This window comes from Balaenoptera musculus, chromosome X, assembly GCF_009873245.2.
Source record: "Balaenoptera musculus isolate JJ_BM4_2016_0621 chromosome X, mBalMus1.pri.v3, whole genome shotgun sequence".
Lineage (NCBI taxonomy): Eukaryota > Metazoa > Chordata > Mammalia > Artiodactyla > Balaenopteridae > Balaenoptera > Balaenoptera musculus.
The window spans coordinates 5,991,535-6,009,985 of record NC_045806.1 but is presented as its reverse complement, the minus strand read 5'-3'; the positions used below and the strand labels follow the sequence as shown (position 1 = coordinate 6,009,985).

Below are 18,451 nucleotides of genomic sequence, written 5' to 3'. Positions count from 1 at the left end.
TGGGAAGGATCCACTGCAGCTTTTGGAAATGTTTTTAGTGATTCCTGAATGAAAGTGATAACATTCAGAAGACAATCCCTGTATTTAGATGTCTCTCCTCCGTTAGTTGACCTAAGGCTCAATGCACCTTCCTGCTTGGGGTCACCACGGTTAGCTTCTTTGCTCTTAGTCAATACTGAGTATGTTTAACATTCTTTAAAAAGATTTCCATCCACAGTTCTGAGCATCTTTTAAACAAACATGAGTTCATGTGAGCTCATGTCTAAATTTTTTATGTTTCCGGCTCACGTGTAGCATTGTCATGCTAAAAGCTACAGGTGCCGCCGGCTATGTAATTCGTGGGACCTAGGGCGAAATGAAAATTCGGAGGACGGTGTTGAAAATTAACATCAAGGTTGTGACAGAAGAACATTAAACAAGGTATGGATCCTTCTAAGGTCACACACCCATCAGGCCAGCTCTGCCTACAGAACCTTTTGAACAAAACAACTCTGGTTTTTAAAACTCACTGGGAAACACGCTAAGCAATTAATTGTATTGGCCTTGCTGATTTAAACTGTATGAAGAAATATACATGTAAGATGATGTAAAAGAAACGTGGGTATAATAGGATAACTGCAGATGGTTGTCGTTACCATTGAACAGGAAGATCTCAAAATCTCAAGAGTGGAAAATCTGCAGAATTTTAGGGGGACAGGATTGGAGGTTGGAAAAAGCCATGGGCTCTCTGGGAAGAAGACTCCAGCTTTGCGCGGTATCTTTGAGCAGGTTGCGTGCATCTAGACGCTCCAGCTACGCTTAGTGGTGTATTTAGGGAGATACTGCGTTTTGGAACGTGCGAGTGCAGTTCTGTATGAGAATGTGGCAGTGTCAGTTCATGGGAGTATCGGTCAGTTGTCCCGCATCCGAATGAGTGTGCATGAGTCTTTCGGACTCTGTTGAGTTCCATAAATATCCCCAAGTTTGGAGCACAGCCTTCCTCACGTCCCAGCCCTCTGTAGGCTCTCCTACCGGCAGGGGGCTGGAGCGCAGTCACTTCCCAGTGGAGCTCAGGGCAGGACAGAGCTTTGTTAGGGGTGGTGTAGCATAGATGCTGCAGCGTCTCTTCCTCTGGTGGGGCCCTGGCTGGGGATGGAGAACGCGTGTGGTGAAAGAGCATTGGAAGAGAGTACAAGAGGGGACAGGGCAGTAATTTTGCTGCTAAAAAGGCCAAATCAAAAGACTTGGGGCAAAGACAAGGAGAAGAGTGTAGGAAAGGTTTGTCTTGAATAAGTCACTCAGGCTGGGCGGGTAGTGCTTACTGGAACAACACACACCTGAGGAAACTAGGGGTGTGGGTCTATGTAACAAATGTTCCTGGCTGCCCGCTCACACCGGTTTCCACGGGATAATGGGAAGGAGGGAAGGAAAGGATTGGAGGAAGGTCTGAATGGAGGGAGGAAGAAGAGGGGGAAGAAGGAAGGAAGGAAGGAAGAGAGGAAGGGAATGAAGGAAAGAAAGAAGGAACGAGTGAGGGAGGAGGAGGGACGTGTCAGTCAAGCGTCCCTGCCTGGCCGCTGTCTCGCCTTGTTACACCCATCACAGTTCTGTCACTTAGCTCTTTTCCACTCCTCGGGAAAAGGGAAATTCAGGTAAGCGAAAGCGTGAGCGGAGCTGAGCCCGGGGTAGGAACCGGGGAGAAAGCCCACAACGTAGGGGCGCTCCATCCTTCCTTAGCCTCTTCCCATGCCTTGTGGGTCCCGAGGCCCTGCTGCCCGAGGCAGCGCCTCACATCCAGGCCCGGGCTTGCTCGCACCTGACGTTCACCTGGATGGCGAGGGGGAGGTGGGGCAGGAAGGAGCGCAAGCGGACCGTGGGGGGACCTGCGCGGGAGCGGACCACCTGGAGAGGGGCGCACGGCGGCGCTCGGCCGGCATCCCCTGCGGTGGAGCTCCCGGCTCGCTGCCCCTCAGACCTGCCCACGGCCCTCCGCCCGCCCCCCGTCACTCACTTCCCTTCCAGCCAATGGCGCGGCCGCCTGTCACCCTCACCCCACCCCTGGAGGCAGAGCGGGGAGGGCCTTGGCAGGGAGGGCGCGGGGCCGGAGTTGAATGATTGAACTTTCCAGCGGAGTTGCGGCGGCCGCGAGGTTCCCGGCAGTGCGGCCCCGGCGCGGAGCTGGGAGCCTCGGCCAGCGCCCGGCGCCCGCGCCCCCGACCCGCAGCCATGGTGCCCGGGGCGCCCCTGACCCTCTGCCTCTGGCTGGCGGCCTCCGGGGGATGCCTGGCGGCCGGCTCCGGCGCGACGGCCGCCCGGCGGCTGGACGAGTCGCTGTCGGCCGGGAGCGTCCAGCGCGCCCGCTGCGCCTCCAGGTGCCTCAGCCTGCAGATCACGCGCATCTCCGCCTTCTTCCAGCACTTCCAGGTACGAACCGCCGCCCGCCCGGGTCCTCCCCGGCGCTGCGGGCCGCGGCGGGTGCGCACGGGGCGCGCGCCTCCCGGCCTCGCCGCCCAAACTTCTCGCCCAGCTCAGCCGGCAGATCCGGCTTTCCCTCCGCGCGGATTTTACAATCTGGGTGCGCGAACCCTCTTTCCCAGCCCCCTCCCTGCTCCCGAAAGGGAAAAGAAGCCTGCGGCATCTTTACCTGACTCCCTTCTTCCGAGGGGGAAACGAAAGGCGGTTTCTTCGGGAAGGGAGAGCAGTTTTGTGGCTTCCAAGGGTGGAAGCGTGGGTTTGTTAGTTGCCCGGGACTTCGGCGCGGGACTGCGGGCTGGTGGCGAGTCCCGCAAACTCCGGGGCGCTCCGGGCCCTCGGCGCGGCGGGCGCGGCGGGCACAGCGAGCGAGGCCGGGAGGCGCGCACCGCTGCGCCCGGGGACCCGCGCGACGAGCCCCGGCCCCGCAGGTGCCCGCGGGCGGACACTTTTGTCTCTTTCGAGCTTTGCTTTCGCACTCGGCGGGCCGAGAGCTCGCGGCCCACCCTTCGAGCCCCGCGGGGGCACTTGGGCCAAGTCGTGCGTTCCAGCGCGTTTGTGTTGGGGCCCGGGGAGGCGGTGGTGATGGTAGCTGTGCGCGCCCCGATTCGGAGCCCCAGAGCTTCTAGGTCTCGCCAACGAATGGCGTGGAGAGTAAGGGAAGGGATGCAGGGGATCGGGGACTTGGAGGCGCCGTGTTTGGATGCTCTGAGCGGACTCCCGGGGGCCAGTATCGCCCCCAGCCCTCGTAGGTTCTGTCGGCTTGAGGGTAGGAGAGCTTGTGGGAGTGTGGGTGTTGGGTGTGTAGAAGGTTCAGAGAACGGCACGCTTGGTGCTGTGGATGGCCGGGATCCTGGGGCGGGGGGGGGGAAGGGAGGGCGCCACAGAGGGGAGGGCCCCCGCGGGACTTGCTCAGGGACACTGGCTGAGGGTGGGCGCACGGGAACCGCTCCCGGCCCCGACCGAGGCGCGTCTCACAGCTGCCTTCCCCAGCTGACCCGAGTGCGCGCACTCTGAAACCATTCACGCAGATAACCGAATTCCTCTCGTCTGCCGTGGTTCTCGCCCTCGCCTCTTCGTCTCTCTCCTTAGTTGCTCACCTGTTCCAAAGTTCCGACTTCTCGCCGCAGGGAAAACTGCGGAGGCCAGAAGGAGACCGGGGCTCCTGGGTGGGGTTCTAAGCCGAGCCCTCTGCCCTTGAGAAATAAACTGGGCGTCTCTTCCACTCGGGCGGGATAAATGGGCCTTCCCAGAGGCCCTGGGGACTAACCTGCGACGGGAGGCCATCGTAATGACCGTGGAGTTGGGGACGAATCTCCGAAGTCTGAAGCCATGTTCATTCTGGCTTGAGAACTCATGAAACCTGGCGCCGAATGGCACAAGGAGAAGTAAAAGTTGGGATCTTCAGAGAGTGAACCAGCTGGCGAAGTTTGCGTGCGCCTGAGTGCGTGCTTCTCTATGTTCTCAAAGAAGCGACATCCGGTGGGTGTCAGAGAACTCGGCGCGCTCTGCTGTCCTCGTGGGTCTTCAGGGAAAGGGAAAAGGGAGTGTGGTCTCGTGCGCTGAAATTACGCCGACATCCTGGAGAGGGCCCCTCCCCAGCCACCTGGTTTCCAAAGCGCCGGCCCTGCGCTCAGTCACTCTCCTGAGGAGATGCCGCGCTACTGTGTAAAAGACAACAGAAAACAAAACAAAACGGCAGCCTGTTCCCAGGGAGAAAGAGTATCTTTTCTTTTTCTTCTTCCCTTCCTTTCTTTCTTCTTTCTTTATTTTAGTTGAATTGTCAGTTGCTGTAATTTATTTGTTTTACAGTTTCAGCGGCTAAAGAAGCAGTTTAGATCAAGCCAATTCCCGTGAAAGGCTTTTCTTGTGGTCTCTTGGCATGATTCCTCTTCGGAAGAAAAACTGCTGACAGAATACACATCGCCAGACAATCCTGATTACATTTTAATTAGCTGGGTGAAATAAGCTGCTAATTACTCAGTTAGGACTTAATAACTGCTGTTTTTGCAATCAATTGCAAAGCCATTCTTGGAGGTTTAACCCTAACCTGGTAATGCCTATCTGATTTATCTAAATTGCAGGGATTAAGCGTTCTTAAGATTTGAGAAGACAGAAGCACACACTGCTTATAAAGCGTCAAGCTTCCCTGCCCCTCCCCCTTCTTAAATAATTGGAAGGATGTGGAGGGATCAGCCTGCGGGCAGCTCATTACGCTGCACGTGGGATGTATTAGCGGGCAGGAGAGGCTGGGCTGGTGGAAGGGGTCGGAAGAGCCCCTTCTCTCAGGGCCACCCCACCCACTTGGGCAAATAAACCGTAGCAGAAGGCTGTTTCTGGAGCAGGTGCCGGTTCCCAGCTTCTCCTGCTCAGTTCCCAGCCTCCTTTGAAGGGGCTGCCAGGGCCAGTCACCTGGGCTAGCAGGCCTGCAGAGGAGGCTGGGGTCCAAACGTCTCCGCCCCAATTCCGCACGCTCTCCAGTGCCTCCCAGCCTTGCAGCTCGAGGCTGGAGGTGGATGGGGCGCACGCGTGCCTCCACGTGTGTGGGGCTGGATCGGCTTCACCTGTCAGTCGTGTGGCTGTCAACCTTGCCTGACGGCACAGGGGACTCAATACTGATGCCTGGAAGTGGGGGTGGTGATGGGGATACCGGAGCATCTGTATCCTGAATGGTCTGCCCACGGTCCCCGACCTGAAGGAGCTGAGGATTTCATACTGCAAGGGAGACGGATTCTGAACTGAATCGTTGATTTCACCACTGAGGGCTGCCTCTCATTTGTGGAAAGCAGTAACGGCTAGCATCTCACAGGTTATCAGTACCCGGCTCCACGATGCCGTGCGCAGGGCATTTGGCACGTTGCCATTTCAGGTTCACACGTATCATGCGTGCACGTGGCTAAAAGCCTGGCAACGGAGGCAGTTGGGAAGGGCGTCCTTTCCTCAGTGAATGCAGCTGTGGGGTAAGGAGCAGGGAGGTGGGCTCTGGAGCCGGGCAGATGGGCTCTGCGTCAGGCTTTGCCACTTGGCAGATATGTAGCTTGGGGAAGATCACCTTCCTGAACTTCCAGCCTCTCGTGTGCCCGGTAGGACACCTGCCCAGCAAGGTGGAGATCATAAAACCTGTTGGGGATAATGAAAGCGATGGTAATAAAGGGGTCACTGTTCTGGGGGTCTTACAAGTCTGTCTCATTTCATCCCCACAACCGTCATACAAAGAAGGTACCGTTGGTGTCCTCCTAGAACTGATAAGGACCCGAGATGCTGAGACGCTAATAGACGGGGAACCTGGGTTCCCAGCAAGGACAGCTACAGGTTTGGGGTTTGTTCTTATCTCTAGGATTTTATTGATTAGTGGTTTAACTTACTTCAGAACTGGCTGCCTTTTTCTCAGGCCCCAGCGCCAAATGGAAACATGCCGTCCATTATTCAGAGAGCAAGAAGTGTTGTCGAAGGAACTAAAATATAAAACTTGTTCTTTCTTCTGTGACCCTTCTCTCTTGGAATTTGCTACCCAATGCTGTTCTCGGTAAAGCATAATTTAAACATGAAGTCATTCGCATGGATTTCACTGTTCATCTTTCTCTTGTGCAGTGCCAGCGTTACATGCAAACATCAGATCATTTCACTTATATGTGGAATCACCAGCAGTGCACAGTTTTGATTTCCTGGTCCATCCCTGGAGGGAAAAGTGGGGACCAGACTCAGGAAGGTGGGAAGGAGGAAGCGAGGACCCCCAAAGTGCCCTGTGTAGGGTGCGCCCAGTGGGTGCCCCACAAGGGGATCTTGCAAGACGTGTGTAGACCGTCGTGGGTACCAAGGGTCTGGTGAGCGCATACGCCTGCTCGGGCACGGCACTTGCCCAGTGCCCTGTTCTGCCAGCTGCTGGACCAACGCATTGCACTTTGTTCTAGCCGGGTCCTCAGGAACCTGAGCCAGGGGTCTCCCCCTCCTACTGCTCAACCCGTAGCAGATGGTCAGCCCCCAGGTGTACTTAGATCTGCTTGCCAGATGCAGTTAGCTACCTGCATTAGGGACGGGCAATAGGCTTGTTCCCGTGGAGTCTTGGACTCTGGCTGGCCATCCACCAAACACAGTATGATGGTCCCAGCATGGGACGGGGACAGCTACCACTAAATTCTGGGACACATCACCGCACGCATGCGCCGCCCTGACCCTCCTTGTGGTCACTCTCAGGTCCCTGCAGAGGGTAGGGTGTGACCGTGATTTGGGGGTGAGGAGGGGGAGGCTGGGAGGGTTGGGGTTCCGGTGGGCCAGGGAGTGGGCAGCCGAGAATCTTGCCTGGGGAGGAGGGGGTGGTGAGAGGCAGCAGCATGCATGCCGGAGCCTCTAGAACATGCTCCTGTATCCCACCAGACTGCACACACGAAACGCACACTCCAAGATAAGATCATTGAGGATTTCAGTGTGGCGGTCTCGGCACATTACCCCTCAGGTGCAGGGCCCCTTCTGAGCGTGGGCCACGTGCACTGGTCATTTGTCCCTGAAGCTGGCCCTGGTTTGGGTTTTTTTTTTTTAATAAATTTATTTATTTATTTATTTATTTATTTATTTATTTATTTATTTTTGGCTGTGTTGGGTCTTCGTTTCTGTGTGAGGGCTTTCTCCAGTTGCGGCAAGCGGGGGCCACTCTTCATCGCGGTGCGCGGGCCTCTCACTATCGCGGCCTCTCTTGTTGCGGAGCACAGGCTCCAGACGCGCAGGCTCAGTCATTGTGGCTCACGGGCCCAGTTGCTCCGCGGCATGTGGGATCTTCCCAGACCAGGGCTCGAACCCGTGTCCCCTGCATTGGCAGGCAGATTCTCAACCACTGCGCCACCAGGGAAGCCCTGGTTTGGATTTTTTAACCCTTGGAAGAGGTAGGTTAAGCCCACTTGTCCTTGTGGTTCTTCATATTCTGTCCATCGTGTTCAAGGGTACAGTGCTGACATGCTCACTTGGGAGTAACCTGTTGTGCCCTTGTTTTCTCAACCTCACTAGAAGATTAAAGAAGAGGGAAAACAGACAATGTGCCTGAAATAAGCTCTGTCTCTTTTTGGGTGACTCTCATTTAACTTGAGAGTGGCCTCTTCTGCGCTCGTTGGGACCTTCAGGGCGGAGACCCTGCCTGTCTCGCTAGGTTCTGCTCGTCACGGCAGTGATGGAGCTGAGTCTCAGCCTTACCGATAGAGTCCTTGCACTAAATATTAGCAGACCTGCAACCTGCTCTTTCTCTGCCCGAGTTTTCTCAAAGGAGGCTCAGTAGAATGGGGCTTGAGGAAAAAGAGTAGCCCGCGTGTAATAAAATAGGAAGAGTGCGTCTATTTCTTTGCCAGATTTTGGGACCTGAAAATTTTGGAAAAAGTGGGTGGAATCTTGTTGGAAGATAAGTAGCAGGTTGCTGGCAGCCTTGGTCCTAGGGCTCTAGAATTTTATTAGTGTTAAGAGATTCCAGCTTAATGGGACATTATTCACTCTCCAAACTACTGCTGATAGACTCGTTTAGGTAGCTGATTAGAGATCAGAGGCTTTTTTCTAGCAGTAATTGGAAGCTGTTTGTTTTGGCAAAAGAGAGAACTAAGCTGGTGATTAGCTCATTCTGCTTAGAGGACTAGCCTCTCCTCTCAGAAAAAGTAAACAAACAATTAGCGCATCAGAAACCTTTAGCAGCCACAAATCTGCCCCAGGCTCGCAGATTTTTGGAGGAGCGATTTTGTGGTGAATACACTCAGCTGTGGTGTGTCCGTTTGGCCTGCCGTGAGATTGAAGTTATATGCTAGAAATTCTCTGGGAAGAGAGTCCATCCTCAAGTTTGACCTTTATATTTCCCGGTCTGGGTCACTGGGTCTCTGGCTGTGTTTCTAAGAATTTCTGAATTTGACCCAAACTAAACATTAGGTTATTCATGGCAAATTTTCATGTTTTTAATACAGCATTTCTCCTTGAACCGTGATTTACAAGTGTATCTTATTGTGACTATTACAGAACATTAGGAAAACACATTAGAAAATACCGACTTATTTATTTCTTTGTGCACTGTACTATTAGAGGAGAAATATATTTATATTTATATATCTATATATGTTTATATATTGAGTATAGTATATATTTTTATATATTTCAATATATTATATTAATAAAATACATACATGTATGTATGTTTGGAGACCTATATTTAAAAGTTAATGTTGTTGGTTTAAGCATTCCCACCTTAACCTCCTAACTTATCATTTTTTTACATTTTTTTTGAAATAGATTGATCAGATTTCACTGTATAACCTACCTGGGTATGTTTTGGCAAATGGGCATAAAACTTTCAGGCTAGGTAAAGAAACTTATCAAAGTGTCATTGGGCACTGCTTGTATTCACTCAGAAATGGAGAAGTTCCTACGTGTGACTTGTTATTGCCTTCCGGAAATCTGATTCTTACACGATTTTGAGGGTTGGGCTTGAGACAATGATCAGTGAAGCGTATCTGTATTATTGAGAGACATTTTTTATATGAACAATAGTACTGGGGAAAATAGCAAACGCCCTGTTGGAATGCTTTGTCAAATTACCCCATAACTCATACTGTTGGTGCAGTGTCTGAGCTCCAAGTCCTTTCGAGTGCTGAAGCCAGCCACCTTTCAACATTTCCACTCACCCTGCACTCCATATTTTGGAAGTATGTTGTCTATCAACATATGGCCTTTATTAAGTATGACCTAGTTTTTCCTCTTCACATTAATCAAAGATATCCATAACTCCTTCAAACTTCAGATCAGCGTGAGGTCGCCCACATTACCACAGTAGGCTGATAAAACTGACATTCTTGACATTTTAGTTATTTTTGTACCATCTATCTTAGGAGAATGTGTAATTTGTTTTGGATTCTCTGAATATTGGAAATGGGTCATATACACCTAGTCCTCCTCAGGAGACGCTGTTGGTGACTTTCTGTCCCTCACCCCGCCAGCCCCCTGGCTCCTGGATCGGCAGCTAATAGCTTACAGCTGCTCCCCCAGAGAGACTAACCTTTAGCCCCTGGGCACCATCTTGCCAGCAGGGCAGTGTACCCTCCTTCCCTGATGAGAGCAGATCATAGCCATTGGCTCACCGCTGGGGGATACAGGAGGCCAGCCCTCTGCTGGGATCAACTCCGGTGCAATTTATGCTCCAAAGCATTGCACGGGGCCAGGCTTATCAGGGCTCTAGCCGAGATCACATCCCTACTCAGCTCCTCCTGCATCCTTCCCTCCTCTTCCACTGAGAGCTTCCCCCCTGATACATCACATTCACAGAAAGACCCCTTTCAGCCTCAGCTTCCAGGAAACCCAACCTCAGACACCTACCTTCAGATACCTCATCTGATTCAGCCCTTTTGTTTTGCAGATTAGACAGCTTGATGCTTATAGGAATGATTCGTTCAAGCACATACAGATAATAGATAGTAGAAGTAAAGATACAACTCAGCGTTCACAACTCTCAGCTCAGACTTTCCCCACTATCCCCTTTGTTGGTTTTTTTATTGTTTATTTTTTTAACTTAATTTTTATTTTACATTGGTGTATAGTTGATATACAGTGTTGTGTAGTTTCAGGTGTACAGCCAAGTGAATCAGTTACACATATACATATATCCATTCTTTTTCATATTCTTTTCCCATATAGGTTATTACAGAACACTGAGTAGAGTTCCCTGTGCTCTACAACAGGTCCTTGGTGATGATCTATTTTATATACTGCATAGTAGTGTGTACATGTTAATCCCAAACTCCTAATTTTTCCCTCCCCCTCCTTTCCCCTTTGGTAACCGTAAGTTTGTTTTCTACGTCTGTGAGTCTGTTTCTGTTTTGTAATCCACCATTCCCTTTAAAAAAAAAAAAAGTGAGAGTTTATACAGATTAAGAAAAGAATCCTTCTAGATGGGGAAGCACGTAAGAGTGGGTACGTCTTCTGTTATTTGAATTTAGTTTCTCTCTCCCGATGATTTCAGTAAAAAGTTTCAACTCTTGACCCTAAGACATAAGCGCAGCGCGCTCCTTCATTGCCTCTGTGAAAAAATATGTGTAGTCGGCGCTCCGTGTGTTCTGGTTCTGCCGGTCCGCAGTTGGGTGAATCCGCCAATGAGGAACCCGCGGATACGGAGGACCGCCTATACTCTTATTATAACACGGACCGGCTGTCCGTATTTACATAACGGACTTGAGCATCTGCGGATTTGGTATCCACAGGGGTCCTGGAACCAATCCCCCACACGTCTCAAGGGACGACTGTACTGTTAAAGCCAGCTTGAAATAGTTGTCTGGTAGGTGGACAGTAGGTGGGGTGAGGGGACATCATTAACCTCAGTACCCCTGGCAGGTCTAAGAGGATGGCAAAGAGGGCCAGTTAGTTCAGATATTAACCAACTTTGCATTTACTCAGCAAGTGACCAGGCTGCCACATCCCCCAGGACCTAGAGTCCCCTCCATATCTTTAAAAGATTATGCACATGGTTTCAAAATAGTGAGCGGAGGCGTTTTCCCTGATGGTGATGGAGAAGGTTGGATAAAAGTGGTTACCCCTGATAGCCGATGAGTAAGGAAAGATTTATGGAAGCAGTGTTTATGGCTCATTTTAATGTAAATCTCAGACTGTAGATGCTGGGTCTGTTTCTCCCTTAAAAAACAAACAAAAAAAAAACCCCACAGAAAATGCCGCTTTAATCACTTTCACTTATTTCAGCTAATATCGATGGATTGCTGCAATTTCAAAGATGAGGTGGTAAAATCCCTACTCCTGAGGGGATTTATAGTCTGGTAGGGGCTAAGACTTGTAAACAGACCACTGCAGTCCACAAGGGAGGGCTCAGGGAGAGTTACTTGTGTGAGATCTCAGGCTGGTTGCTATAGGGGACGCGTCCTAGGGGAGAGGACGCTTGAGCTGAGCCTCAAACGCTGGGCTCTTCCAACGCAGAACAGCCAACGTGAGTAAACGCAGTCTCGCAGGAGTTTGCTCTGTCTGCTGGGGGCTCTCGGTGGTTCCTCACGGACGGGATGCGGCGTCAGCCCGCCCAGCCTGCAGCCAGGCATTGGGAACTTGTTGGTAAGAGCTGGTACAAAGCTCAAGTGCTTTGTTCTGCAGGACGGGTTGAGAGCAGGTCATCACACTTAGGGGTGTCTTCCTGCTTCGTGCTGATCTGATTGGACATCAGGCGACACTACCAGCTGCCCTCATGCTGCTGAGTTGACCTCTGTGGAGAGCCTCGCCAGCACCCCTAAGAAAGAGCCCCAGATGAGCATGAAAAGGAGAGAAGGGGGCTGTGTCTTCCGTCTCCCTGCCATCATGCTTTGGCTTACGGAAGGAGCCCAGTTCCGACGGGTGGGGCTGGATCCGAAGTAAGAAACTCTCCTGAATCACTGAGCCACAGGTTAGAAGGTACTTAGCGTTCATCGCATTTTTTGCCGTCTTGGTGCTGAGAAAGTAGTTTCACATAAAATATCTATTTGACCTTCACAGCAACTCTTTGAGGTCAGGAGTGTTATTTTATTTTTACAGATAAGACAACTGAAGGTTGTGAGCTGTTGGGAAGTGAGATAACCAAGTCTTCGTAGCAGAAACTCAAGCCCTAATTGTCATGTTCCCAAATATTTATACTAAATGATCTGCTTCTCAGCATGTTGACAGTGAGAGAAGACAGAGTGAAAATATCAGCTGTAATATCATCGACAGTCACGGAGTTTTGGGGGGAAACGGACCTCCATGTCTCACTCTCTCCTTGCCTCTTGGAGGTACCACTGCATCACGAAGTGGCACAATTGTGGACGATTGAAAGGTTGCTGGTGTGATAGAAAAAAACCATTAAAAATATCAGTCCATCAACGACATCCGCTGTGCATCTGTCTACCCCAATCCTTCTTCCAGCCAATACGGATCTGTCACACATAGTTGTTTTTCAGGTAGCTTAGATTCTGGGGACCCAGCATAAGTGACACATGCTTCCTGCCCACAAAAGAATTATTTTCTACTGGAGAGAGTGGGGGTGGGCAGACATTTACGCAAATAGTTGCAAAGAGTTGTGGAACTGAAGAAAGTGTTATAATCATGAATCATCTTTTAAATCTTTATAGAGAATTGTTTAACACATTATCATAATTTCTTAGATGAAGATTTTTTTTCCCTTATAAGTTGATTTTGTTTAGGTCCACCCAGAATCCCACTTGTCTAGCAAAATAGCAGAGTAGTATTGTGATCCTTGCAGGCATGTTTCACGAACAGCTGAACTCCTTGATGCCGTGGAGGATGAGTTTGTTGTCTGGGAGTAACAGAGGTCTCAGGGCTTCACCCTTGACCTTCATTCTTGGCTGCCGTTGCTGTTTTGTACAGTGGTGGGACACATTTGGAATATTTGCAAGTGGTGTTCATGGCTTGTAGGTATGTGACAGCTACTTCCAAGAACTCAGGGTGTCTTATAAGTTTGCTCGCTTTCCTTTTGTTTTGGTTTTGGGAGTGTGTGTGTGTGTGTGTGTGTGTGTGTGTTTACATTTTATCATTCTTTCCATCATCTCTGTAAGATATAAAAGTTGGGCAATAAGGAATCCTGAGAAAAGAATTTAGAAAATTCTCAAGGCTGCACATGAAAAGAAAATGGTGATGAATTGGGGTTCTTTAATCCCCCAGAGTGCAAAAATCTATCCTCAGGGGAATCTGAGAAACAATGGCTCATCAAGAGGGAAGAAAAGCTCTTAATTCACATGCTATTTATCCTTTTGTTTTAAATTATAACTTTTGTCATTTAATAAGCTTTTCGGTCTCCAAGTGATTAATATCCTGCCAACTTGAGAAAATAACATTCTGTTACAGTGACCTCAAAATATATGATTTTGTATTTCATATTACCTTCTTACTTTGAAAGATAAGGCAGATATGCCGTCACCACTGAAAACAGTCGAGTAATGTCTGGTGACCGCCATCTTCATTTTAGGGAAGTGCGTGTTCTTACTGGCGTGCATAGGATCTCAAATAACCTTCAGCGAACAAAAATGCATGTTTCCCCTCAATTCAGTATCTAATTATCACGGATGACTTTTTAAATTTTCTAGCTAATTTCTGGTTATATCCAAAGAAGTGACAGTTTTATAAGTCTGTAAGTGAAAACACAAAACAGAGGGTCCTTTTAATGAAACAAGAAACGTTAATTTTGCACAGTAATCCATCACCTTACGAAAATGTTGTTAATCATACTGGTGCTGGGGACAAGAAAAATGATGGGAATTCATTCACTTAAGCAACTTGGAGCTCTTTTCTCCATATTCTGTTTGCAGTTTACACCTTTTTCAACCTACTTCAATATTCTAATGCATTAATAATTCTTATGTGTGAAACGCATCACAGTGTTTTTGTTCTTCCTCTCTCCCTCCAATGCAAATGATGGTCTTGTCTGAGGACAAACCAGGTGGATCACATTCTTGGGAGATTACTGACAGCTTCTCTAAAAGAAAGACTGAAACAGTTGAGAAATTCTAAATGCAAACAAATATAAAGCTTTCAGGTTAAAGGTGATTTTACCTGTTACTTATTGTGTCTCTATTGAGTTCATATAAACGGTTCATCTGATGTACGTTTATCAACTCTTGTTTAGTTCTCTGATAACGCATAATTGAGAGAGACAGCACTTTCTAGACTTAAATAAATGCCTCTATTCCTGTCTTTAAATGCCTACACTACTGGAATGAATAGCACTCTTCTGAAATTTATACTGTTGGTTATACTTTGTGGTCTGGAAACAAAATTGGCAAAGGCTTGCAATAGCGAGAGAGATTTTGAAGAGAATGCACGTCTTGTAGTGATATGTCACCCCAGCCTCTGGACAGGTTTCCAAGTGCTGTTATAACAACCCAAATATGGCAAAGATCCTGGCATCTCAGGATCATTAGCTTGCTTTCCAACGGATGAGCAGACCCCTTCAGAATGCAAATACCAAGACCATTTCCAATCATGAGGGAATCATCACCACCACCACCATCATCACCACCACCACCACCACCACCACCATCATCACCACCACCATCACCATCACCATTATCACCATCATCACCACCACCACCACCTCCTCACCACCACCACCATCATCATCACCATTATCATCATTATCACCATCCACCACCACCATCATCATCATCATCATCATCATCATCATCATCATCATCATCATCATCATCACCATCGTCACCATCATCACCACCACCATCATCATCACCACCACCATCACCATCATCATCGCCATTATCATCATTATCACCATCATCACCATTATCACCATCATCATCATCACCATCATCACCACCATCACCATCATCACCATCAGCATCACCATCATCATCATCATCATCACCATCACCATCACCATTATCATCATCATCATCATCATCACCATCACCACCATCACCATCATCATCACCACATTTGGAAATATGACACTGTTCCCTGAGAAATCTCTGTACAAACAATTCTGTTGAGATACTCAGATATCCATGCCTATCCATCATGACAGGCTACTTATTTCTGCCCCTGCTTACTGATGTCTATCCTTCCCTTGATGGCCGTTCCCCCAAGAAGAGGGTTTTGCTCACCATAGAGGAGAAACCTCGTGTGAAACAAGGCTCAGAAGACCACCCAGGCATCTGGGGTGGCCCGTTCTTGCCCAGCAGTCCTGCCATATGGATGATTCAAATAGAGGTAAAGTTACGAGCTGCAACATAGCATAACTTGGAGCTTGCTTTCTGGAGTGGAAGTGTGTTAACGATAAGGATGCCAAGCTTATGCAGAAGTTACTGATTACTTTCAGGAACGTTGAACAGAAAATAGGAGACCGGCCGCTGTTAAAATGCTTTGGTAACTGCAGTTCTTTTACATTTCTTCTGTGGCAAGGAAGTGCAGAGAAATCACCCAAGATGCTGTCCACGGTTAAAGATAGTCATTGGTTGAAGGTGAGCACTTTCTTGGCTTCTCATTTTCTCATCCACGTTTTGGGCTATTATAGCCGTTTAGAACTAGAACTTTGCCTTTAAAACCTAAAATATGTACCCCAGTTCCTTTCTTCCTCTTTTAGACATAGGTAGGCCCTCGGTAGAGGTTTGGCAAATATCCCTGGCGCATCTTTGACTAGAAATGCACTTTCTCTCCCTTTCTGTCACCCCCTCCTCTCTCCCTCTCCTTCCTTTATTTTGACACTTGGCTGTGTACCATTTTGAAAGCAGCACAGCCAAACCCATTTGCTGATCATTCCAGAAATGGCCTACATCTGGGAAGTTATTTTCCCATTGGGCCAGAATCTAAAAGAAAGTAGGGAACATCTTTTGTTGTTGTTGTTTCCACATTTTTGTTTCCGGAATTATGAGGTAATGTCCTCACAGCTGCAAAGAAATAAAAAAAATACTTCTGGACAGAATCTATTCACTTGCTAAGTATGACCAGAGAAAAACATATTTAGAGGTGAGACTCCATGAGAACAGACATCCGTTTGTATTTTGATGTTTCTATTATACAGGGGCCATGGACTTGTATAATATTTTAAACCTATTTTTTATTGGGCAAGATTGGCATACTCTAGTCCCATTTATTACTCCACAATTTTGAAAAAAAAAAAAAAGGAGGAAGTTTCTTCTTTTTTGAACAGCCGTATGAAATTAGGGCCAAAATGTTTTTTTCCATATGTGTATGATCCAAGAGTGTCTAGTTCATGGTTTCTCAACCTTGTCACTGCTGACCTTTGGGGCCAGATTATCCTTTGTTATGGGGTCTGTGCTGTGCATTGTTGGATGTTTAGCAGTATCCCTGGTCTTTACCCACTAGATACCAGTAGTATCCCTCCCACCCCCAGTCATGACAAAAAAATATCTCCAGACTTTACAATATGTGCCATAGGACAAAATCACCCTTGTTGAAAGCCACGGGTCTAGTTCTCTCTCTTTTTACTTTACATCTGTCTTGGTCGATGTGTCTCTAGTTCAATATCTGTATTCAGATATGTATATCCATATCTAAATGTATATGTGTGTGTATGACTCTTTTATTACATATTCAGTTACCCTCTTTGAAAGAATAAACTCAGATACATGAGTCAATAAATTGATTGCAGTAACAATGTTCTTCTTCACTTATAACATGGGAGTTTGGAAAGGTGCTCATTTATGTCTCCATTTGAGAATCTAGGAAAGAATAAGGCACTTATTTCGAAAAAAATGCTTGTCTTCCATTCTATAGCAAACGTTCTCCTGAATGAAAACAACAGTATCTCTGTCTTTAGCAGTGATGACTCTGAAGATATGTCATGGCATTTGTGGGTGTGATAGCCTGTAAGAAAATCGGGGTTTTTCAGCCACGACCAGTCTAATGTGTAAAGTTGGTCGTATTGCATCTTTTCCTTTAAATACCTGTTATGTTTTTAAAATTTGGTGAGCTGGTCCGAAAGTCTGATTCCCTTGGAACTTCTTTGCAAGTGAACTGTCTTTTCCTTTTAAAAAACTTTTGTCTCTGAGCATTCTTGCAGACTGCTTATGTGCTGTTTACCTAAGCGCCTCGCCCATAAAGTGGTGGAGATGGTAACACAGCTTCACTGGATCGTGCTATGATGCCACACAGTTCACTCGGAGCGGAACCTCACGTGTGCTTAGCTCTACAGAAGTATTGGCTGTTGTTGTTTAGATGAGCGAGGCACAGAGTGAGTGCTGGTGCTGAAGATCTTGGGACAGAAAAATGAGTAGCGTGCACCCCTCGATCCTTCCCAGGCTGATCTAAGAGCAATAAAAGGGAATTTCAACAACCTGATTTTAAAGTGGGCCAAAGACCTCAACTGACTCCACACCAAAGACAATATATAGATGGCAAATAAGCGTATGAAAAGATGCTTCACATCACATGTCATCAGGGAAAGGCAAATTAAAGCAACAAGATAGCACCACACACCCATTAGAATGGCCATAATCCGGAACACCGACAGCACCAAATGGTGCCGAGGGTGTGCAGCAACAGGAAGTCTCCTTCCTTGCTGCTGGGGGTGCAAAATGGGACCCTCACTTTGGAAGGCAAGCAGTTTCTTACAGAACAAAACTACCCTTACTCCTTGGTGTTTCTTCAAATGAGATGAAAACTTATGTACACAGTGAAACTTGCACTTAGATGTATAGAGCAACTTTATCCATAATTGCCAAAACCTGGAAGCAACCAAGATGTCGTTCAGTAAGTGAATGGATAAATAAACTGAGGTACATCCGGATTATGGAATATTACTCAGCACTCAACAGAAATGAGCTCTCAAGCCGTGAAAAGACATGGAGGAACCTAAAATGCATATCACTGTGTGAAAGAGGCCCATCTGAAAAGGCTGCACAGTGTATGATTCCAACTGTATGTCATTCTGGAAAAAGCAAAACTATGGAGACAGTAAAAAGATCAGTGGTTGCCAGGGGTTGGGGATGGGGGCTGGGTAGGAATGAATAGGTGGAGCCCAGAGGATTTTTTTTTTGGGGGGGGGGGAACCAACCTTGTTTTCTTGTCAACAGAACCTGCCTGGGGAAGTAGGGGGCCCACTCTGCCCCCAGAGGGGCTATGGACCTTGGTTGTCCGGGGCCCGTGGGAGAGATGGGTCCACCCAGTGAGAACAGCTGTGGCCACCACCAGCACCTGGGTGGTCAGACGCAGGGTCTGGGGGGCCAGCAGGGGGCATGGGAGCCCCCCGGGGACCTGGGTCTTGGCTCCCCCTGGCTCATCTGCAGGAAGCCAGTGAGGGCGATCAGCTCAGGCCCACTGAGCCAGGCGGTGGAGCAGCCAGAGGAAGGAGTGGGGAGGACCCAGGGGGACATGCCTGGGGGTGGGCCCAGCAGCTTCAGAGAGCCCATCACCTGCTGAGGGGCCTGAGACAGGTACAGGGGAACGCACTGCCCACCGGGCAGCAGAGGCTCAGAAAGGAAGACATCTTCACAGCACATCACTGGGAACCCTGCATCCCTGGGCGGCTGCTCTCCACTCTAATGTCCAG

General features: G+C 48.5%; 1 protein-coding gene across 1 annotated transcript in view; it reads left to right on the top strand.

Annotated features, from left to right (window-relative positions):
- The first annotated feature begins 2,114 nt into the window (after positions 1-2,114).
- Positions 2,115-18,451, top strand: part of ANOS1 (anosmin 1) — a 196,353-nt gene continuing 180,016 nt past the window's right edge. The window contains exon 1 of the mRNA XM_036839203.1: positions 2,115-2,403. Coding sequence (XP_036695098.1) covers positions 2,206-2,403 — 198 coding nt within the window. The 5' untranslated portion in view covers positions 2,115-2,205. The remainder of the gene's footprint in view (positions 2,404-18,451) is intronic.